We start from the raw sequence: 24,964 nt of genomic DNA on the forward strand, positions 1-24,964 counted from the left end.
TAGCAGGGTTACTTGTCAGCCCCAGTAATACATTAGCATAGGGTGTCATAAGTCAATATTTAGGGTGCAGAACTATGTGGGGTTTACAGTATTGGAATAGCATGAGGGGCAACATCAGTAAAGCAGAGAGCAAACCTGCACCTCCCCGTACTGCGCAATACCTTAGCCATAACTAGGGTGGGTTGAGGAAAGGGGTGCTTACCGCAATGAGACAAGAGGTCATTGTGGAACTGGATCATCTCTTCGCGGATCTCATCAGGCACAGGGCACTCTTCCTCATCCGGGCAGTTCTTAAAATTCACAAGGATGCTTATCTGAACAGAGAACATAAAGGTGAAAGACAGTGTTGATATGATAACAAGGTGTCCCCCGTAACCCCAATGCATTTGAAAGCATTTTGCTGAAGTATTTTTATATGCAGTAGCAGGTGAGGGGATGGAAAAATTGGGAGTAGGAGGGTAAGAGAAGCTGGTAGAACAGGGGGAATTCGGACAACCCGACCCAAAAGAAACCATGGTTAAATGTCCACTGAGATGTAATGCATTCGATCCAATAACGATACACCCATGACCTATTAAGCCTCATCAATTCACCAAAAACATTTCTGACAGTTCTGTGTCTGGTTTGGAGCCAGTTTATTTTGCAAAGTTCATAAGAATTTATCACTGAGGAACAACCACATTTTAACTTCAACGATTCGACACAAAACCCAGAATAATATCTTTGTCGAAAGACATGTCACATTAAACTGGACTTGGTCAACCACAAACAGACATTTACAAATATGTTAAAAAATCAGCAGATCTGGGTGCAGCAGCCAACCAGACTGCTTGGATTGGGGGCATTATCTTCAGTTGAAAGCCAGCTTTCCAAGCAGTGTGAGAGGTGCACATTCACTGGCCACACGCTCGCTCCTTCCCAGAAACAAAAGCAATGTGGACTTAACTGTTTCCTCTAGCCTTCAGATCTCTCACTTCAGATCATGCAGTGCTGGAAATGGAAAAATTAAATGACTCTGGGAACCCGACCTCCTCCTTGGGGGATTTGGGGGCGGGGCCTCAGGCCAGAAGAGGGGCTCATTATGTGTTCTCTGGTATCCCGTAGTTAATTCCAGTGGGATACCAGGAAACTACTGTACCGTAGACGCTGCCCGATAACCCAGTATTACGGGGATATTATGGGCAGCGTAGATGCCGGTAAATCCCGGTAACTTCCCGTCCCAAAGGACTCCATGCACTGCTAGTAATGGTGCTGGTGATTCAGGCATTTTTCAGGCCGGAGTTGGCCGGTCCAGAAAGGTGCCGGTATACGTTGTTACCAGCACTTTATTTTTGGACCAAACAACTGGTAATAAGGACCATCTCATCCAAGCCTGACGATTTGCATACATGCAAAGAGCATTTTGGAAACATAAGAATTACCACAATTTTAAATTTCAAGCATGTCTGTAATAGTCCTTCAGAAAGAAACACTTTTAAATGTGACATGTAAGTTGGTCTCTTCTCTTTCTATTGGTCAAATATACCCTATTAAAAAAAGGCTTTAAATTGTAAGACATAAATACCACTTTGTTTAGCTTCTGAGCAAGCTGTGAGGCTTTGTCTGTTTATGCATTTGTGTCAGGTGCACGCAAGTCTTCTAAAGCGTGGCTGTTTGTGCGTGACTTGCTTGGGAACCAATCAACGAGTTTCTTGGGCTAGCCCCATTGGGCCTGAGAGTTCCTACAGACTTTGCTGGTGCTCTATTCCGGCCCAATTCCTGCACTACAGTCATGCCTCTGTTCTTTTGGTCCTGGCCGCCACAGAAACCACAAAGTGGCTTTTCCTACAGCCACCTTTGATCATTTCATGGCAGTTATTTTGCTTTATAGAATTTATATTGGGTGGAAACGTTTGCACACTTGGAATCAAAAATCACCACCCCCCTCTGACAAAATACATTTGCATATAGGACACAATGAAGCTACCCTTGGTAATGGACCTCACACTTCATCTTTTATCTTCTTTGGAGTTTGCCAGTGTGATGGCGAAAGCTGAGTGTAATGAATATGGAGTTGGGTAATACCAAACAATTTCATTTTAAGGCAAGTAAAGAAAATGGGAAAAAAATGCTTTGAGGATTGCTGCAAAAAAGTGTTTCCAAGGAATGCATGGATCCTGATTTGAAGATAGGTTTAATGTGGCAGAACATGCAGACATGCTATTACAGGAAATATTCCCACTTTTCACCCTCTTTTTACTGAAAGGGAAACAGTAAAAAAACTAAAAGGTTTCTCACAGTAGTGACTGAATTACTCCTTGTCCATAGTCCCCTTTCCTCCACACTGCATGGGTGTCCCTGTACAGGGACGGTACTGCAACCATTTTGCCCCTCAAATATGCACTTTTTCCCTTTAAATTTGGAGCACACAGATGTGCAGTTGCGGGAATAACCAGGCCCCGCTGACACCACCCACCGGTGACTCACCTCAGTTCACTTTGCCCTTTGTAGTATCAGACATACGACGGTTTATATTGGCAACTTTTTAATATGGGGGATGGATGGTGGATTGTATAGAGCAAAGGGGGCCATGGACTAGGAGTACTTCAGTCACTCCTTTGTGTAACTTTTTATTACTCCTACGTCCCGTCCCCTTTCCTCCATGCTGCATGGGCGATTACAACGCGCCATTTAAGCTGCACGGGTACTGAAATGTAATTATTATGAGCTGTTAGCAAACACATTTTTCAGCACCGCCTGACCAAATGCTCCATCTGACCTGGCCCTGGTATTTTAGCAGTTATGTTTACAGTAGGCAGATGGGGATGCCCAGGTTGTCGCTTTGCTGATTGCATCCCATGACACTCGCCTCTGAAATGCCACTGTCGTGGTTTTAGCTCTTACCGCATGGGCATGAATTCCCATTGGCATGGGCTTATTCTGAAGTTTACAGGCTTCCGTAATTTCAGTTACAATCCACCTTGCTATAGAGGCTTTGGATGCCTAGGAGCCAGGAGAGGAGCCTTCGAAAGTGCCAAAAAAAGTGTCTGATTTCCTAAACTCTTTGGTCCTGTCTAAGTAGAACTTTAGTGTCCTACCTACATCTAGGCAATGCATAACATTATCTGCCTCTAATGTGGGCTTCGTAAAAAATGTGGGGAAAACAATTTCCTGATCTAGATGGAATGAAGAGGTAGAAATGCTGGGTGCGTTTGTAGAAGCAACTTGTCCCTGTGGAATACTGTGTTGGGCCGAGAGGGCTTGAATTTCACTAATTTGCCGAGCTGAGGTTAGCGCCAAAAGAAGGGCTGTTTTGCAACTTATCAACTCAATATCAAAGGTTGACATTGGCTCAAAAGGCTTATGAACTAGTGCCACTAGAACCACATTATGGTCCCAAACTGAATGAGGTTTGGTTATCGGAGGGTAAATCCTTGTTACACCGTGAAGATGCTTCTTGACCACTGGATTACCTGAGGATAACAGTAACTTGTCAGAGTTTATTAGGCTCTGATAGCTGCCGGGTAAGTACGGCATGTATCCACCTGCACTTCCGTATGAACAAGGTAAGCAGAAAAGGATAGTACATAATCCAGGGAGGAAGAGATGGGTTTGACGTTATTGCCTTTAGCACAAAAGCAAAAACAAGCCCATTTGCCCTTGTATTGATTTCTAGTAGACTCCTTGGCAAGCCTTTTGAATTATTTGCATATTTTGCTGTGATAGACCAAGATTTCCTAATATTATCTCGTGAGGAACCAAGACGATAGGTTTAGCTTGTCCAGAGCCGGATGAATCACTGACCTCTTCTGCTATGATAACAGGTGAAGCTGCCCTGTCTGTAACTGAATGGGCTCGAACTGTGAGAGATGGAGCACATCCGAGAACCACACTCTTGACGGCCATTGGGGCAATATTAGAATAATACTGGAAGTCTCTGAATTCCTGATCTTGCAAAAAACATTTTGAATAAAGAGGGTTGGAGGGAAGGCAAATCCCCCACAGATAGTTCCATGGCATCTGAAATGCATTACCTAAGGATGTTCTGCCTTGGCCTGTCCAGGAAGCAAAGAGAGGACATTTGGTGTTCTCTTCTGTGTTAAAAAGGTCCACCTCCAGATGACCCCACTTGAGGAACACCGTATTCAGTGCTTTGTGGCCAATTTCCAATTCTTAAGAAGTAGTTGTCAGCCTGCTCAGTCTGTCAGCCTCTGAGCTGCCATCTCCTTGAAGGTGAAAAGCCCTGAGGAAAACCCCATGATACACCGGTCAGCTCTAGGTCTGTACTGCTAGCTTGAATAGAGCTGGGGAACTTGTCCATCCCTTCTTGTTTATATAATACATACCAGTGGAGCTCTCTGTTCTGCCCAAAACTATCTCTTTCTGTATCATTGGTTGGAAGCATCTGAGAGCTAAAGCTATGGTTAGCAGCTCTAGATAGTTTATTTGATGGAGAATCCTACGTCGGATAGAATATTCAAAAGCCTCTGGCTTGTAGTTGCCACTCCCTCTGGAGAACAGGATCTGATTACCCAGTCGTCCAAGTAGGGATATATATGATGTCACTCCTGTCTGAGGAGGGATGCAACCGCATTCATAATCTTTGTGAAAACTTGAGGAGGCTAAACAGAAGGACCTTGTACTGAAAATGATGGCCCATAACGCTGAAGCTAAACATCTGTCTGTCTGGATGCCAAATGGTTACATGCAAGTAAGCGTCCTCCAGGTCCAGGGAGCACATCCATTCTCCCTTGCAGAGAGCATCGGCAATGTGAACTGGCATCACCATCTTGAACTTTTCCAAGGGAAGAGAAAGATTGAGGTAAGATAAATCCAGGACTACTTGCAGGCCCACCTGGATTTTCTTGTGGATCGCAAAGATCCTTGAATAGAAGCCCTGACCCCCGAGAGGGAGGGGAACTGGTTCCACAGCATGGTCCTGCACCAACTTTATAATTTCCTTGAGAAGCGCTGGAGAACCAATCTGAAGGAGGCGAGGTGAAGATGGAGGCTTTGGTGGGAGGGGAGGTCGAAAACCTGTTGAAACTATGAATAGTAGTCATGGGTCTTGAAAAAGATCACGCCACTGAACCACGTCGAGACAAGCTGCCCCCAGCCAGGGTATCATGGACCCGGATGCTTTCCTCATTATTTTATTTATTCTGAAGATTGTACAGAGGAGGGGGAAGAGAAGTACCAGTTAGGGGTCATGCGTTGCTGTTTCCTGCCATGAGTGCTGGGGGAACTCTCCTGGCCTCGTTTCCTGGAATCCCCTGAAACTCCCAAATGTTCGGGGCCTTTGGCCTGATCGGAGTTGACCTTGTGAGAAACCTTTAGATGCCAGTTTGGATAGTATGGCCAATTATTTAGCTGTTTGGGTACTAGTTTTCTTCTTTGTGAGTTCATCATCTTTGGAGGAATGCAGAACTGAAATTCTGTCTTGGACGTCCAACATAAACCTGTTTGGTATGCATCCAAGCTGAACATCTCATGTATGCCCCCACACATAGTCCTCTGCTTGCAGTATCAATGTGTTACACTGAGGCTTCTAGCATGCCTTGTGCTATGATCTTCGCCTCTGCCAATCCTGCTTTGAACACTGCTTGCTGGTTTAAAGGCTAATCTGGGAGGGGAGGTCACCAATTTCTCCCCAAAGGTTTTGGTTCGCTGCAGCGAGCAAAGCAGCTGCGTTTGCCTGTTTTAAGCGCAAGCCTGCATTGACCTTTTTCCAAAAGATTCCAAAGGATTAAAGAAGGTTGTCTTCCTTGGAAAGGCAAGCCATCACTGATCTTTTGGTGGAAGATGTTGCAGGCAGTTTTTGAATGTAAAGATGCTGCTGCCACCACAGAGAAATGTGGTTGTGAGTGGGAAGACAACAAAATATTCTCTCCATCCAGTTGTCTGAAGCTAGAATCCAAATGTTTATTTACAGCCTGAGAAGAGTGTGGTTTAACCCACAACATTTTAGTCACTTCCAAGACGTCCTTCTGAAGATGAACACCACAATGGCTACACCTTAGAGACAATATCTCTGCTAAAACAACTCCTTCTGGCTGAGCCTGGTGAAGTGCGTGTACTCCCTGAAAATCCACTAACGCTTGCAAACGGTCGCGAAACGCCTTGGCAGAGGAAGGTGCCTCTTCCTCCTCTTTGTCAGTATCCTGATCTGTTGAAGTACATAAATGTAGGCATTTGTAGGCCCTTGTGACCTGACTCAGTATCATGACCGACCTCAGAGTTTCCTCCGGTAGGCTTTATACGCTTGGGCAGCCACCTGGTAGTCTCAACGAGTTTAGGTGCCCCCTCAGGCCCATGCCTGGTAATAGAGCTGTCACACCCCTCAGACCCATTTCCGGTACTAGAGCCAGCCGGCCCCTCGATTCTTAACCTTGGAGGACCCGTAGACCCCTCGGTGCGTGCAATGGTAGCCTTATAGGCCTCAGGTCATGAGCCGGTACAAGGATCATGTCAACCCCTCTCAGTGGAGGAACACCCGGGAAGTAGTCACCCGTTGAGTTGCAGAAGAAACAATTGGACTACCTGTCTGATGGTCTTCGACTTGTGATGCGTGATGGCTTTGAGATGCTCCGCAGGCAACCATAAGCAAATCTCTCTCCACCTAGATAACTGCTTCTTCAGAGACCTCAGAGTAAGCACATTGCACACCTCATAAGCATCCCACCTGTGATAGGGCCCCGGGCACTGTAAACAAGGCAAATGGGGATCTGAAGTGGGGAAGTAGCCCTCGCAGGAGGAGCACCGCGTAAACCCGCTGGTAATACGCCGGGGAGAGAGGCGCTGTAGCCAGATGAAAAACAAAGTATCGTCACTGCTTTAGATCGAGAAGCCCTTTTTCACGAGGCCAGGGAGGTGAGGCCGCTACCCGAGAGTCCCCCTGGGGGTGGTATTCAGAGGGAGGATCTCATGGGGAGGGAGGATCCCATTGAGAGTAGTGACTATCCCGGGAGAAACACGGTATCCCTTTGGCCTTCTCCTCTTCCCACAACACCCATCCAATCCCATAGTCTGCATGTGTTTCTGTATCATGTCTCAGACAAGAACTACTGGGGTGGGATGATCCTGTTGGTCAGCTGTCATTCAAAGGAAGTGAGGGAATGGAATGATGGCGTCTTTGTTGTCGGCTTTGCAGGAGCTGAGAAAGTGCCCAGGTACGTGCAGGATTGTAGAGCAGGGAGGCAGAAGGTATTGTGGAGCAGAGGCATCGCTAGGACGGTGCTGGGGGTGCTATAGCACCGGGTATTTTGGTTTTAGCCCTGGATAGAAGCTCAGGGACTACATTCAAAAGGCTAGCTAGCCCCGAGTCCCAACAGTCCCGACATCAGCGTAGACCTGGATCTTTTGCAGACCTAACAAGATCCCTGTCCAGGAGGGAAGCACACTCGCAGAGGTGTGGTGATGCAGATCAGAGGAGAGGGAAAACACCCACCGGTGACCGAAACTGCTGAAGTGCCTCCAAACTGCATGCGAGGTGCAGGTGAGATGAGCAGTGCAGAAGACCTGGTAAGGCCCTGGTGAGCCAGGAAAGCTGCAGAAGCTCCTAGGAGACCTGCAAACAACCGGAGGGAGACTGCCAAGACCCTAAAGGTACCAGGGTGGCTAGTCTCAGGGTTGGGGAGACCCATAGAGTGCTTAAAGACCACAGTAAAGAACAGAAGGAATACCCAAGGGGACAGAGTGACCTAGTGAAAGGGCTCTGGGACCCACATCAGGAAGACTTACCCCGACCAATAATAAAGAGGAGTACACAATTTGCAGACTCTAGTGGCATGGACAGACCTTGGCAAGAGAGTAAACCTAAAAGGGTTACTAGTATTTTGGGCTCAGGCCTGCCTTTGTTATCCTTAGCCATTAGCACTAAAATTGTATTTAGATTCAAATTGTATGTGACTTGTGAAATTTGAATTGCTACTGACTGAAAAGTAGCTGCATTGAAAGACCTTACTCTCTACACTGGAACTCACTCCCAGTAAATCTACATTTAGAAACAAACCACCAAAAGTTTAGGAAACGATTGAAAACCTTTATGTTTGAATAAATCTCCAGGACCTGCTGTGATGCTGGAAATGCATCGGAGGGAAAGGGCCTCCGTATCCTTGTCCTTTACTGTTTTTTATCATGTGTTCTGTCGTGTTTTCTGCGCAGGAGTCCATGTGGGACTCCTGGCGGCGCAGCTCTCTCTTTTGGTTTGGTGTACAGACCCATGGGATACCCTTATGGCACCCATGGGTGGGGGTACAACTCTGTGCCCCTAGTTTATGTTTTTGGGCACCTGTGTGTGGCCCACAGAGCAGGATATGGGCTGGTGGCAGCTCCATGCTGAATTTGACATGTGCTCTGAGTATCCTCCATTTTGGGATACCCAGGCCCTGCCATTGGAATCAGTTGATTCCTGATAGGAAACAAGATGGCCCCTGTGGCCTCTTGCTTTCTATCACCTGTTACCTTGTTTTCCCAAAGTCCTGGGAAGCCCTGACTCTGTCCCTTCCTCCTGACTGGCTGTTGGGTGGAAGTTCCATATATGGTGTTCAGAAGCTGAAGAGAAACTGGAGTTGAAACGGAAGCTTAACCTTGAAGCCCTGCTGGAAGAGAAGTCTTGCTGCTGCTCTACTTCACCAATCTGAAAGCTGCTGTGTCTCCAAGGACTGACCCAGAGAGGACCTGGTTAGGTGCCCTCTGCCTGAGCTACGAGGTACCATCGTGCACCAGCTGATCTTTGCCAAAGCTCCCTGGTAGACAGACCTATGACAGGCTGCCGACCGGAGATGGGGACCGCCGCGGAATCACAAGGAGAAGAGCCTGGACACTGTTGTTCATCACTGTCGACGACCGCCGTCGCCGATGGAGCCACTGTGCTCCCTTTGCCTAAGTAACATTTGATCGAAGGACGCTCTCGCCTGCACCGTCGACCGCTTTGTCCTGCCGGAGAAAGTTGAGGCCGTCGACGTGCCGAAGAGCATCCGCTGGTGGGTTTCCCGCCACCTAAAGACCACAGAGACGCCGACGACTCGACGCCCTTGCTGGGCCACAGTTCTTCAAACTCTTTGCGGTCCTGAACTATCGTCACCGAGGTGCCCCGCACGCCTCTTCCTTGCAGGACGCCAACGCTCTGTCGTCAATGAGCACCACTAGGAACAAAGCTGCCACTTCACTGTCGTCGTTCAACCCTTTTCCTCGTGGGATCACGACAATCCGTGGCTCCTGCCTTAAAGGGAGCCGCTCAAGAAGGATCCGTCGACGACCCGACGTCGAACTCTGCTATTCCTGGTACATTGGGGTTGTAGAGCCATTTTAGAAGAAAATAAGACTAAAAGAACAATATATGGACTGGGCTTGTGATATATCTTTACTTTACAGGTTGCTCAGGTGGGGGAATCTCCACACAGAACTGTGTTTAACGGTAGAGGCCAGTATTCTGCCAATTGTTCTAACCAACTGCTTTCCTCCTATTTTCTATTGTTGGTTTCCTTTATGGAGTGATCTGTGTGACATTTGACCAGAGTACAGTTGATGCACTTTAATGAGATCTGCTAATAATTGTGGTACCACTTTAGAACTGTATATATTTACCATTGTTGATTTTCTAAGCACAAAGTGAGTTATTGTGATAGTGTACATAACCTTGAATATTAATTATATAAAGACTGTGTTTTAACTAATACAGTATGTGGACATTCTTTTGTGGGGGCTTGGGGACTACACTGTACTTAAAAACCAGCCTGCATCCCCTCCTGAGAAGCTAGGCCTTGATTGCTCGACCACGTACCAATAATAGAGAATCTTGGCTGGGGTCCTCTGTGCCTCTCCTCTGCCATATAGAGAGCTGAAGTACAGACCCCCCTCCACACCTGCTCTCCTGGACTTTGAATTCTTTGTCCCCGGGTGTGCCGTCTTTTTTCTTGTCGTCCTGTGTGTGAATATTAGTGCCCTGCTGCCTGCAGGCTTTCGGTGCTTAACAAATAAATAAAGAAATTAGGTTGCCGGATTGTCAAAGCAATGCTTTGACTTTTGCACAGTGCCTGGAGAACACTACTTATAATATAAACTGCTTTAATTTCAAAGCCAATAGTTTTAATTTTGTACAGGCTCTGGTAAGCACATTTTACTTATAAATCAAACTGCTTTTCATTATCAAAACTGATATAATTTTTTTTTCGATATCACAATTTTAGGGGAAGTTGATATACAAAATGTGAAATATTTGATACTAAAATAATATTCATTTTAATATAAAATTTGATATAAAAAATATGATTTGTAATATAATTCTTTATATGCATTTTTGTATCAGGAAATAGTTTTCATATTTTTTTAATATACCATTTTGTGTAAAAATATGCTTTTTAATATTTTACATATACATTTGTATATCAAAAAATATGTTTTATATTCTTTTTATACACATTATTATATCAAGAAATATTATTTTGTATACACATTTTTTATATATTTAAAAGATATCAAAATTGCTTGATATCATTTTCTGCTTCCTATCGCAATGGGGCGGACGCCCTCTGTGATGTCATCACTGCGTCACTCTGCGAAACCCTGATTCACAGTCCCTCACTTCAGAGCTCACTTCACTCTCGGCGCTCGACCGAGCACCATCGTTGAGCCCCTTCCCAGCCGCTCCCATCTATATATAGATTTTATATAAAATTTATATTCACTTTATATCAAAACTGATATAAATTAGAAAACACTTTAGATCCAATATACATTTGATATAAAATTGATATAAAAAAATGTTAATATCTTTTTTATATCCATATTCCGTGCACCAAATCCAAACCCTATTTCCCTGGATCCTCGCTTGATCTGGGGGACACCCCAGGAAGCCCAACCAATCCCCTTCCTGCGCCCTCTACACACCACACCTCTCCTAAATCTGCGCTCCTCTTCCCCTTCATACCACTCCTGCTCCCCTCTCGCCTCATCTCCTCCTCTTCTGGCCCCTCCTGTCCTCTTTCAGTCTCCTGGCATTGAGCTGAGGACGCTTCACAGTCGATTGTATTGAAATGTCCTCTTCACAATTCGTGGCATGCACCCTAACTAACCGATACCGCGTTTGCAGTCAAATGACTTTTCATCAGCACTATAGATTATTGTTTTGCTGTCTTTTATGGAAACACTTGCTGTAAACCAAGATGATATCGGCTTACACCCCTTTTAAACACAAGTATTTTTTCATCGATTGCCCCTTAAGCCCGTCACCCACCCCACTCCCTCTGCTTTACCATGCTTTGAAGTATCTTGTACACATGCAGCAAGTTACAAAAGACCAATAAATTAATTAAAAAACAAAGAAATGGGGGCATCCACCCCATTGATGTTTGGAAAAGTAACTCAAGTTTAGACGGTGCGCACAGGCAAGGAGTATTTGGTGGTTGCAGGGAGAGAAAAATCAAGGTGAGAATTTAGAGCGGAAGCTTGGATTGAAAAATGGAGAATCCTTCACTAACCATAGGAAAGTGGATATGTTAGAACCATTTGATTAAGAGGAACTATCTACAAGACAGGAGCATCTGAGAGGAATGGTCGAAGTGTGAGTGATGAGAAGTAGTATGTGACACTATGAAATTAAAAATGAAAACATATTGTTCAAATTGAGCCAGACAGAAGTTATCTCCATAAAGGTTTAAATATGTTCATTCTTTTCGACAGTTCTGTAATAGTTTCAGTGAAGCATTAGGATAGCAGTGCATACAGCATTGTCATGAATAGATAGTGAGCTGCCTTCAAATTGGTCTCTCAAGCTTGATAGATCAATTATAAATTGATGAATGTTGCTATGATATCATGAACTGTTTCATCCATGCAATGACATTGCTGTGTTACACTCCGGCAGTACCCTGGCTCTTTACAGATTACTAACTCACCTGCTCCTGAGGGGGGGAGCGGAACTCTCGGGTCCTGCGGGCGGTCTCTGCCGCAGACATGGTGAATGCCTGCATCAGCTCCCGGTAGCGCTTTCTCTGGTTGGTCTGTAGTCGGTCCACATAGCGCTCTGAGAAAGCAATGATGGCCTCCACGCGATGTTGCAGTTCACGATCACAGAAATACTGCAGGAGGTTGCACATCTGAGGCGGCAGAAGGTAAAACATGAAAGATAGATTAGAGGTTGCACTGATTTAACAGGGGAGCAAATCCACCATCTAAGGCACTTTTTTTCCATCTGCTTCCTAAAGGCCTGGTCGTTAGAATTGTCTATATGCCCACTACACTTTCTAAGTGTATGTTTATTGCATCAGGTAAGTAAATGAATGCCCACAACATGGCAATGCACAGCTTGAACTTGTGACTGGGCTCGGTGCCACAAGCAGAAATGTAAACCTATTCTCTGATGAACAGAAACATTTGGGGTTTGTAGTGATGGGGGTATATCTGTCCAGTCCTGTCTTTATGATACGTTTATAAGCCAATTGAGCATGGTAAACTAGTGAGCCCCTCATAAAGATGGCATTTGTGTCTTTGGCTTCAATTTTGCCCAAACTCTTCTTTGTGTGCCTACAAACTGTTCAAAGAAGAGTGGCTCTGGTGACAGATTATTTGAAGTACAAGGTATCTGCATACCAGCAATGTGTAAACACTTGTGTACAGGTGCGTTATAAATGCCATATCATATCATATGTGTCCTCTGTAGAAAATTGACTAAACTCACACTAACAAGCCTTTGTCTCCAAGCGACTAATTTCACCAGTACAGTTCTTGAAGCAAGTCATGATCCTGCCGCAATAAATATTGCATTGTGGAGTTTTGCTGACACAAGGTACACCTTACTGTCTGTTTACCACGACTTTAGGAGACTGAATATGGTATTAGCCTCATGATGTAACTAGCCCCTGATAACTGCCTGCTGTATGATATCACATGGGTCTACATACAGCTCATCTGAACTTCATTCTACAGCATGTGGAATTTGGTTTCAAAGTAGAACAAATGTAGAGAGTGGTTATTGTCCCGATCACAAAGAATCATACCTGGAGCTTGACAGATTCTGGCAGCTTCATCTGCAGCAGGCCTTCCTCCAGTCCTTCCTCTTCCTCTTTGGCATCTTGCTCTCCAGCCTCAATGGCCTTCTCTAAGGCTTCTTCAGCTTTCTCTCCTTCATCCATCTTCTCCTTCTCTGATTCGTCCTCTCCTTCTTCCCCCTCTTCATCCTCTCCTCCTTCTTCGGCTTCTTCCTCCCCATCATCCTCTCCCTCAGCCGCCTCTTCCTCTCCTTCCTTGGACTCCCCAAAGACATTGGGCTCAATCATCTTCAGGATGTGCTTTACGTCATCATCCTCGAAGATGCCCATAATCAGCAGGGTGGAAATGAGCTTCAGGACTGGCACGAACTGGAACTCCACGCTTCCCCCGACTGGGTCACGTGTGTGCTGCCCACCATCCTGCACGGACTCAGTCAGCATGTTGATGGCCTTGGTCTTCAAGATGTCCAAAGGAATGAAGGGGCTGAGCTGATAAAGCTCAGAGCTGGTGCTGACAAAACACGTATTAGAAAAGTGAAGATTTGGGCGGAGGCAGGTGCTCATGCCGACGCCAGGCAGGCCATGCTTCTTGGTCTCATCTGGGAAGAGGGTGATGCTCTTGGTCTCATCCGTCATGGGTACAATGAACTCGCTGTTCATGGTCAGACGGGAACGCTTGGCTGACTCCAGGTGGATGCTGATCAGCAGATCGTAGTAGCCACTCCGCAGCAAGCCCGAAAGGTGATTGTTCTCAATGGTGTAGAGGAGCTGTGACTCATCCACATGGCTGCAGAGGGCATGTGCCACACGATTATTGCCCAGGGCACAAACAGAGCAATATAGCTTCAAGGTGTGGTAGTGAAACTTCAGCAGGTCCAGGCGCTCAGAAAGCTCTAAAATGTCAATGCACCTGTAAAGGAGACACAGTAAGCAAGGTTGTTCATTCAAATTCAAGCCAGAGGTGTCAGGTTTGAGGGTTAAAGATGCATGCACACAGATAAATACAAAAGCGTTATAAAGCCAAATTATTATGTCATTCCACATATTCAAATTCACAGCCAAACTAATGTCAAAGTCAAAGATCATATATTGTAGCATTATAAAAAAAAAAATGTTTTAAATTGCAAACCCTTCCTGAGATGGACAATTTGTACTCATTGCTGGCCATTAGTGAGCAGTATTTCACTCTTAGCAAAAATTGGTGTACTGTGTGTGCATGTGAAGAACATGGGACTTTTATGCCTGGCTAGTACCTTGAAACTTGAAATATTTACCCTTACCTTTAAGGCCAAGTGTGTGGCCTTGACTATATTAAAACAATTACATGAGAGATTGTGCTTTGTCTATTCTAGGAAATTAAAGTTGTCAAATAATAAACCAACTGGGTGTGTCTGTGAGGTGGAGGATTAAAGAAGGGCATATGGGGCCACACAAACGCATTTTAAACTATGATTGATTAGATTTAGTGTACAAAAAGGAAAAGATATATTTTAAGTATAGGTAATACTTCTGCCCCTTCTAATGTTGGCAGCGACCATAGCAGAATTTCTGTACGGGTAGTTTAACTTATCCCCAATAATGTGGAAAAATATTAACGCTAAATCAGGCAGTTAATTTATCTTTACTGCATGTACTAACATTAAACCAGTTTGGGCTATTAACAGAGGCAATAATGGCTAACATGCAATGAGGCCCATAAGAAGAGGCTCTGAGAAAGCTACCATGCTGCAAATTATTTACTGACTCACAGGAAGCTCTCAATCTACACCGACTAGGCTCACAATTAATCAAGAGGCCATGAATTACAGACAATTAGTCTTTGGTGAATCTAACTATAAATAGTGTGATATCTGTCAATGATTAGCGCCTTTAATCATGGATCTTTTCTTTTGACCACATTGGTTTCTATGTCCCACTCCACACTCTTTATTCTTTTTTCTGTGCTCTGCCTATTCATTTTTGTTATCCCATCCTAAACTAGGAATCAGGACAGGTGAGGGAGTGTCCTATCCACTCCAGATAGACTGAAGCAATCAACACCACCACTCCACAACACAACTCTACACCACTCCATGCAATCACCACCACGCTACCACTCCATGTTACTCCTCCATCCTACTGCACTACCCTTCACACCACCTCGCCACCCCTATACTCCCACACACACAACTCTTCCAGGAGAAAGAACACCAGAAATGTTTCACTCATTTTATAGAGTCTCTACACAAATAAACCTAAGCCTGATTATGCTAAGGGAGTCCTCCCAGAGGGAATGGCAGGCTAGGAGAACTCCACCAATGGGGAAGGATTCACAATACCTAAATCACACATCAAAACTGCAAATCTTGCCCTGGGACATAGTCCATCAATCCATCCCGACAACAATTGCAAAGGTAGATATGCCAGAGTACCATTACACCAGACTGAGGCTGTAAGGCGGGGTCAAGGCCTGTAAAAAGAAGGGCCTATTGCAAAAGTAGGTGGGAAAGGAAGAGAAGCTAGAAGGCTAGAGGCGAGATGCAGGAGGGTGTAGAAAGGAGGACCCAGCATGCTGGGGTAAGATGATATGTGGCTGGAGGAGAGAGTAGACGCAGGCTGGGGTAAAATAGACCCAGAAGGCTGGGAGAGAGTAGACTCCGTAGGATGAGGAGAGTAGATGCAGGATGCTAGGCAGAAGTAGACCCAAGAGGCTGGGTGAAGAAAGACCCTGACGGCTGGGGAAAGGAAGACTCAGAAGGCTTGGGAGAGTATGGCAAGGAGGCTGACAGATCCACGATGCTTGGGAAAAGCATATAGCAAATGCCTGGGAAATCAAAGATGCAGAAGGGGCGAGAAAGACCCAGCAAGTTGGGAATAGACTGATAGACATAAGAAGACCTAGAAAGCTAGGGCGAGAAAGACCTAAGAGGCTGGGGAGAGGAGGAGAAGAGATTGAAGGGAGAAGCTGAGAAGCAGAAGGTGCTTAGAGAAACTGAGAAGAAGTAGGAGTTGATCAACAAAGGTGACAAGAAAAGCTGACAAGAGGTGCTGGATGTAGAGGTGCCTAAGGAGGGAGAGGTAGGAGGTGTTGAGAAAGGGGTGCTGAGAGGAATCAAGAAGGAGTTGACGAGAGACTGACAATGAAGGGATGAGAGACGTCCAGGAGAAGGTGGTGAGAGAGGATTAAGAGGTGGAACCTGAGGTAAAGGTATCTGACTAGAAGGAGGTAGTTGGAGAGGAGGATGACCATTGTGGAAAGGTAGAGGGGGAAATTATCAAACAATGAGGAGTGCAAAAAAGTGGAGAGATGAAGAATAACACTATCAAGAGGTGGAGAAAAAGGGAGGCGAGAAGTCATAACAGAAGGAGGAAGTAGGAGAAAAGAAGTAGGGTGTTGGAAGTGAAAAGGAGGGTACACAAGACCCCTACAAAGTTAAGGTGGTGTTGTGGTGAGAGAAGAGAGCTCTAAATCTGAAAAGAGGGAGCCTATTGAGGGTGGAGGATGAAGCTTGTGGCAAGGCATCAAAGAGGGCATAGACGCTGGATTCGTAGAACTAGGACCCTGAGGGTGGGAGTGGGAGAGGGGCCTAGTAGTAGACCCAGAGACATCCAAGCAAGGTCACATGTCCTCCTGTGCTGCAAGGCCTTTGAAAATGCTTACCCCCAATCAATGCTGTATAGCAACACAGGCAATAGATTACACTCTAAACCTGAGACCTGAGAGGAGGTCTCCTCGCCCTACCCTAGTTATACAAGAGCACATCACTAAACGTGCAGATACCATAGAATGAAACTTTGTTTAAAGACTGAGATTAATGAGAAAGGAACCCGAGAAGACGCAAGAGGAATTGTGAGAGACATTTAATTTGGAAAACCTTGTGTTTATTTGGATCGAGAGAAATTGCAAGAGTAATTTCATTTGGAAAACATAGGGTTTTTTTGTAAGATGCTGCACACTTTTTCCACATCTGTTTTGTTGTGGTAAGCTACTGGGAGAGATCGGAACCCAGGCTAAACCAAAACTGAAGATCTTTGCCTTTGAACACTTCCTCAAGAGACAATAACTTTGAGTTGACTCTGAAAACTAATAACATTTTGCTAAACAACCACCTTGACCACAGTTAAGTTACTGATATCCACATTCTTGGGAATTGTTTTGGCATTCCCCTATAAATACCACTATAAAGAGGTTCATGTTCATGTCTGGCATGTGTTTTAATCGAACATGGCTTCATGATACCGCTTACCAAGAAAATGCATCAGAGTCATAGACTAGTGGTAGATGTGGTCTTTTTACCTGTCCTCACCAGAGTGTAGCCTTTTTAGGAGTTGGGATTTGAGGGCTGCTAAGAGCATTAACTTGCCCATTCAAATCCCCCACCAGATGAGAAGCAACCGGTGAAACTGGTGAAATGATGTGCTAAATACACCACTAATTCCAGCCTGCAAAGTTGAGTCGTCGTGCCCCCTCTCCCATTTGTTCAAATAAAACATCATCATAGTGTAGTTAATCAAAATCAATAGTTTGCACCCTTTGGCCAAGGGAGAAAGGCTTTCAAGGCAAGGAAAATTGCCTTGAGCTCCAAAATATGTATGTGGTGATCCTGGTGCTGAGTAGGGCACAAGTCATGAATCTGTAGGTCCCAAACGGTGGCACCCCACACTATACGAGGTACATCTGAGGAGATGGACACTGGCAGTTGTGACGGAAAGAAGGGAATACTTACAATCAGGCTGCTTGCTACAGCAGCAAAGGTATGATCTGACCAATTCCCGAACAAAGAAACAGCTGAGGCTAGACTACCCTGAGACCAGTGACACCCAAAATGCACTTGAGATTCTCTCAAGTTCAGCCTTGCATAGGGCACTGTAGAAGGCAGGAAACCATCAGATCTGGGATCATCCGAAAGAGGAGAGCCAGAACTTGTAAATAACTGCAAATATAAGGCCCAACTAATAGAATTTCTTGAATCCTTTATTTTGCTTGACCGCAGAGGTTGGGGTACAGAAAAATGCAGTTGAACTTGAGGAAGATGCCCTGATATGCCCAGCTGGGCACAGGAATTAAAACAACGAAATCCCTAAAATTCCCAGAGCATGGCATTCTTCTGGTCAGACGACAAAGAGGGTTTCTGCACTGGCTTTGTGATGGCTAGCAATCATTTGGTCACCCGTGCCGACTTTCTTCTGTCCTCTTAGAAAGCTCATTGTCTGTAGCAAGTTTAAAAAGGTTAAGACCAATAAATGGCAACCCATTTTGTCCTGTGATTCTTGAATAAGTTAGATGCTTTTCAGCTAAGCATATGGACATGCTTTGTGACACAGGTATTTCCCTGTTGATGTAGTATCTACATGTCCAGCAGTCACTTCCAATATGCCATGTACCACTTATGAAGCCCAAAACATCCAGGACTCACCCTTTTTCGACCCGGAGGGAGGAATGGCTTGCACAAATCCAGCCATTTTCTTCCACAATTTAATATTGGAGGCAGTAAAAACAAGTTGGCTTTAGCCTGCCTTACATGGAGGAAAATGTTAAGCGGACAACTTTTTTATACCCCAAGAACCCTGGTGTTTTCTCTCTCTCTCCATATAGCCATCAGAGTGGGTGGGAAGGCTCTTGACAAAGCCAATGAGGCCCCTGTGGTTTGCACAAAAGGATGAGAAGCCAGTCAGAGCTGTTCATCTGGGTGGTCACAGAACTTGGCATCCAGCATCTTGGTGCCTGGAGCAACAGACTTGTGGGTCCCTTTAAGCCTCCTTTTAGACATCTTACTACACAGGAATTCTGGACTTCTCAGACGAGATACTACGTTCAGGACAACTGTCTCTACAGGTGCATGGACTGAGCCTAAAACTCTATCCTCCCAAGGATCCTTTCATGAAAGGCTCTGAGGGACTGGGAAATTTCTCAGTCACCCTTGTCATCCTGAGATAAGGGGTCAAAGACGAGCCTAGCAGAAAAGGCTGCTTCCCTCTGGGCGACTGGGCTCTGGAGGCTTTGTTAGATGTAAAGTAGCTGCTGGTTATGGAGGGATAAGGGACAGAGGTGTTGTGGCACTGGAGGGGTGCTGAGGTCTGCAGACCCGCAAAAGAGCTGGCAGATAACCACACGCAGGAGAAGGAGTTGATAGCTTTATCGAATGTTTACATTGTGAGAAGGTCGTAAAGTTGTGGAACCGTGACAGGAAAGATTCCTATGGGGCCTCAGAGTTGATCCTAGCCCTGTTCAAGGGAATTGACCCACAAGCATGGATTGGCTGAAGACCAATGCAGCCAATCAAGGCAGGGAAGGAAAAGTCTCCCGCAGCCAAAACAGGGTGGAAGGGGGCAGTTGTGGAAGCAAGTCCTGCATCTCTCTTGATTAAGGATTTATCCACTCCACATTGTGTTGTGGTCCAGACGTGGCAGGTATAACAAATCTGGTACCACCTCTGACATAGGGATTTCTGTTGCAATATACACCATATGCTCGGAGTCTGAAGAAGACAAGAACCAGGAGGCAGAAACATGCTCTGACTTTTAAGTCTCCTGCCCTTGGTCTCCTGGTGTTGTAGGACATATATGCTTAGCCTTCTGCTTTAGAGGCCCCATCTTTCCTTACTTCTTCCTTGGTCTATAAGGGGATAGTTTTATCTCTCTTCCAGTTTGTGCTGATCCTTCATGTATATGAGCCAGGAGTGTATAGCGTGGACTCTACAGATTAGGCCCTAGTAATAAGCTGCCCAAAACCTACAGCACGTTCAGATGGTGAAAGCCAGTTAAGAAAGGAAAGGGTCCCTGAAACTTCTCCTGGCAGATTGACCCTAAGTCAGCTGGGGTACCCAGAAAAAGGGAAAAGCACTTACCTTTCTTAACACAACAAAATCCATCAAGGAAGGTGGCAGTCTCTGGTGAAACACTGGCTCCCACTTCAAGGTTTGTGCCAGTAATGCATCACAAGACAACATCATGCAATGGAAGCAGGGTTTCCAGGCATTTTATGGACCCAAGCACAGAAAGCAACTGGCATGTGAATATTGAAGAGTAAAAGGAATGCCTGCAGAAAGCACAGCACCCTGAAAAATGGGGCAAAATTCAAATTAAAACATACATAGCCGAATGACACTCATCCACCACACAGAGCTCCGGTCCTGCCCAGAGCAGAGAAAAGGATAGTCTTTCTGCAGGGAGTAGGCACAAGTGAGGCTCGACATCAGGGGTATCCCCCATACGCGTTTGGCCCCATGATGCTTTTTGTTCTGAATTCTGAGGAAGAAATTCCTTACGTATAGAGGAACAGGGACAGGGCACAGGAGTTTCATTGATAGATGAAACACATACAATGAATTTTTGATAGTACCCCAACATCCACTTGGTGAAATGAAATTTTTGTGGGAAATATTTTAAGGATGCTGCAACCTCTGTGCTGGCAACATCTTAATTTCATTGATAATGCAAAACCACATTAACTGAGAGTAGCATGAATGGTGATTTAACATTTTGTTTTACATCTTTGCATAACCCCCGTCCCCTGCTCATAGTTTAAAGCACAATCACCCTGCACTATTAAGGAATGGACTTGATTCAGATCAAACAAAATGTCAAATAAGAACCAACTCAGAAACACTGTAATCAGTGACTTCAAGTCTTACCCACAATATCTGAAGGCCTTTATAAAATATTTCAGGTTCTGACAAATATGTGTGAGTTGTCTACAGCCTGCAGCACAGAGATCTGTGCGTTTAACTAACCTGTTCTCTTCTGGAATGTGAAGTGCCATCATGATCAGCGGGTCAAGGCACTCGACCATCCAGCCATGCCGGTCGCCCATCCGCTCTGTCTCCACTCTCAAGAAGTCATTGGGCATCCGACTCCACACCACAGGCATTAACTGCTGCACATCCAACCGTGGTGGACACTGCGGCACTGGGTTCCGTCTCTCACTGCGGAACATGGCAGCTGAAATTGGCATGATGTTCTGAAAGAAGTAGGGGTTAAACATTTTTATAAGGGCACAAGAGTAGGTGCACCTTTGAGGAAGATTGGGCTAAGAGAAACAGTTAGCCGTACTGAGTCAGGGTGATGGAATCTGGGTGAATGAGTGAAAGGCAGGAGATGACTGAATCTCAGTGATAAGCTATGGGTTAGGTGGCAAGTGCTGGCTGTGGGAGAAGTGTGATGGATGGAGAAGAGTATACGCAGAGAAGGGAACCTGAGGGTCAGCACCACGTGATAGAGGGGAGAAGAGGTTAAAGGTCCTAAAGACCTAATGACATGAAAGTCATTCACACATAATAGTGTATGTAGTAACATGCACTTGTTGGATTTAAGGGATTAAGCAAAGAACGACAGTCAGAACAGGTCTGAGCATGGTAAAGGAAGGGAACAATGTAATACGGCAGAGAATGACGGGGGGTTTCAGCATAATGGACTAATACTTGGCACTTACAATGGATATCAGTCCTATCTGATAAATGATCATGTAGACAGACCAGTAAACCATATCACAGAAAAAGATGCTAGCAGGACACATCAAACCTCACACAACAATATTTACTCAAATATGCAAGACATATAATACAACTGAATAGGATATCACAATAGTCAATAATCTTAAGTGCTTCAGAATAAGTAGTAAGCACTATGAAACAGTGTATCAATGACAAAGAATGGCTTTTGAACTACAATGAAAGAAGTGGTCAGTGGCACAGACAGGTGCTGGAAAGGGGATTGACAGTAGATCATAGCTTTTACCTTCATTTTCCCTAATTCGAATTGGATCATGTTCTGGCTGGAAGGAAGACAAAATACTGCTGGGAAGAGCTTGGTATTGGGCTCCACCTGGAACACATGTGAAAAAGTGATCATTAGATCCGGGTGATGTACAAGAAAAATGAGCAAGAGACATTACTCTAACAGGGCACGATTGGAAGAAGGCACCACATTCTGCATTACACACAAAGATCAGAGGGACATGTTTTCCTGAGTTCCCATCCCAGAAAGCTCCTGTTTTTGCATGGATAACTTTCAAAGGATAACTGGGAATAATGCGAGGGAGTGTAAGTAAAGCCTTGGCCTTGGCTTTGAAAAGTATATCTGTTTGACAGTGATACTCTGTGCTGGTACATTTTGTAAGAGCTTTTCCCTACAGCAGAGTTCTGCAACTATTGCATCTCCAGATGTTTTGAACTACAACCCCCATCATCCTTAGTGTCCACCGGAGTGGTGACATATCATGGTAGCTGTAGCCCAAAACATCTGTAGAGTTGCAACCCCTCTGCCTAGAGTCTTGAGGATGTTATGGTCCTGCTTAGCTTTCTAGAGAGCATCATCTACTTTTTAAAATAATATTGAGTCTTCAAACAGCTTCCAATTAAATCAGTCTATATTTCGGGTTTAAAACCAGTGCATCGCAACCACACATGACTTTCGCCAACAACTGCTCCTGCAACCTGTCATACAGCAGTCTCTGCTGCATCAAACAGGTTCTTTATTAGGGCATTTACAAATTGCTGTCCCTCTTGCACTATATTCTCTGTCCATCTTGCAAGGCATCCCTTTAATCTTCATGCAGGATAAGGGCATTGATATTTCCCCACCGTCCCCTAATATTCCTTGCAATTAAGGCAGTGGTGTTAGAAACCTGCACACTGTAGCCAGCTAAAGCTGACACTCTGAGGAAGAGCGTATATACTCTTGCTCTTACTTTTAGGAGGGTGCTCTGAAACCGAGGGAGAGGCTGCACCCCTCTTTGTGGCACTGGTCACAACCAGAGAATCTGTACAAGAATATCTTTAGATTGCAGAGAGGATCTGAGGGAGAGGATCTATATTTCCTCTCAATTAGCACATCTACATCCCTACCTGAAGCCGTGTTTGACAGGAAATGTGTGATAGGCTTACTTACAGATTGCATTAATGGGATGCAATGTGACACTCTTGTGTTCTCCCCAAGTGTTCTACACAAAGTCACTGAGTTCATGAGACTCCTTTGCCAAATATAACTGCTGCTATTTTTATCAGCGATGTGTAGGTAAAGTGGTCCTCTGTAGGCAATTTAGCAACTGGGAGTTCTATATCTTCTGGTGGGTATGTGGGAAACTCTGCTGATTCCTTGCGTTCCTCCATATCTAGTGGGGTTTCATCCCCCTGCTCCTCCGTTTCCTTTTCTTCTTCGCCTTCTTGCTGGTTTTCTAAATCATTGGGGCACTTAAAATCAACCCTAGGTATTTCAAATGGGGTTGCACATGAATTAGGTGAGGGAAGGTGGTGTTTACGCAATCCTTCCTCTATAGCCTGTTGAATGAAAAGTGTTGCTGTCCAGACTGACTTGGTAGGCACAACAGGGACCCTTGTAGAAATATTAGAGCCTTCAACCTTCTTCTTTTCAAGAGAGGGTCTCACTTGTGTTCTTCTTCTGAGGTATATAGCTCAAGGAGGCCTTTCTTTTGGAGGGTTGACACCAAGGAATGGCCTGCGTCATTGTAGGTTGACTTAAGTCTGGTGTTGTGGATGTTGACTTAAGGTAGGGCTGAGTCATGGTGTGTGAGGTCCCTGCTTTAATGGGTATGATAATCTATCTTTTCTGTGCTCCCTGGCAGGCTCAGCAGATAAATCAATATAGAAAATCATTTTTTTTAGCTCAGTGTTCTTTACCTGCTTTTGACTTTGATGACATTTAGATACCGAGTTTAATCTGCGTTTTAGACCGATTGGATTCTGAACATTTTGGTGCCATTCCCATATTTTCGATGCAGTGTTGGCCTGCACTTTAGCTTTTGATTGAGATTTGGGCTTGGCATGCTCTGCAGACACAGAGTTACCAGAAGACGTCTCCCAGATGACATGCAGCTCTCCTCAAAGCTTCCCTCCACTGCCTCCTCTTCTTCCTCTCTCATTCCTGACTGTCTGATTGCTATTCAGGCATGGTGTGCTGCTAACAATCTCTGTCTTAATAACAGTAGGACTGAGATCCTTCTCATTGAGACCCCAGCTCCCTCCTTCCCTCCTATCTTCTGACTGCCCTGCATGGGTCCCCTCCGCTCACCCTCTTTTGAGGCAAAAACCTTGGTGTCATCTTCGACTCCTCTCTCTCCTCACATCGCAGACCTTGCCAAGTAGGCCCTCTTTCAGCTGCACCTCCACAGAGGCATTCCCGCTTTCCTCACCTTCGCCCAGAAATTCAATTTCTACAGATCTCTGGTGCTCTCTGGGCTGGACTACTGCAACATCCTCTTCCTCAATCTGCCTTTATCCTCCCTTTGCCCCCTTCAACTAATCAAGAACAGGACTGCAGACTTACCCCTGGCCTCAAGCCTAGGGACCGGATTTCTCCAGCCCTGCAATCTTGGGGGGGGGGGGGGTAGATCTCTCTCTTCAGTAGGAGCATCCCTCTGGAATGGCCTCCCTGCTGCTCTCAGGCTTGAGCCAGATCTCCTTAAACTCCAGAAGCTCCTCAAGACCATCCTTTTCTCTTCCTCCTTCCTTGCTAATGGCCCTGTCTGCCACATTGACTGGCTGCCTGATTCCTTCTGAATCCTACAGGGCACCAGGCCCTCCTAGCCAGTCCACTCCCGTCCTCACACCTAGCATGTGGACCTTCAATCCCTGCACTCCCTGCATTCCCTGGCACTTGTACACCTGGCCTCCCCTTAGCACTCGCCTAGGGGCTCTCTTGTCCCTGCTGCCTCCTCCCCCCCAGCACTTGCACACTCTCCACTCTGCCCTGCACTTCCCTTCACACCCTAGCATTCTCGTCTGACCGTCACACCCCGTCCTCACTACTCTCTTCCTTATACCTCTTTTTCTGCACTTGCACAATCCAAATGACACAAACCTTAGTAGAACCGATATTGTTATTTTTTCTTCCTTGTGCCCCCCCCCACACTTTTGTCTTGTGGCGCCTTGAAACACCATTTGCTATATAGGTGCTTTATAAATCTATATATATAAATAGAAGTGAAAATCTGTTTATGTTCCCTATACAATTCCACATTGTTTCACCCAATCTGCACCCCATTTTGCACAGTAACCTGT

The 24,964-nt window shown here is 45.3% G+C and overlaps 1 protein-coding gene across 8 annotated transcripts in view; it reads right to left on the reverse strand.

Moving 5' to 3' along the window:
- RYR1 (ryanodine receptor 1) overlaps nucleotides 1-24,964 on the reverse strand; it is a 946,449-nt gene that overhangs the window by 583,296 nt on the left and 338,189 nt on the right. For all 8 annotated transcript variants that reach the window (XM_069644325.1, XM_069644324.1, XM_069644319.1 and 5 more), the window contains 5 exons: nucleotides 21,684-21,770; nucleotides 20,681-20,907; nucleotides 12,978-13,878; nucleotides 11,877-12,077; nucleotides 203-314 (listed from right to left, as the gene is read on the reverse strand). In XM_069644325.1, coding sequence (XP_069500426.1) covers nucleotides 203-314; nucleotides 11,877-12,077; nucleotides 12,978-13,878; nucleotides 20,681-20,907; nucleotides 21,684-21,770 — 1,528 coding nt within the window. The remainder of the gene's footprint in view (nucleotides 1-202; nucleotides 315-11,876; nucleotides 12,078-12,977; nucleotides 13,879-20,680; nucleotides 20,908-21,683; nucleotides 21,771-24,964) is intronic.

Source organism: Ambystoma mexicanum, chromosome 2p (assembly GCF_040938575.1).
Source record: "Ambystoma mexicanum isolate Mex_15411 chromosome 2p, UKY_AmexF1_1, whole genome shotgun sequence".
Lineage (NCBI taxonomy): Eukaryota > Metazoa > Chordata > Amphibia > Caudata > Ambystomatidae > Ambystoma > Ambystoma mexicanum.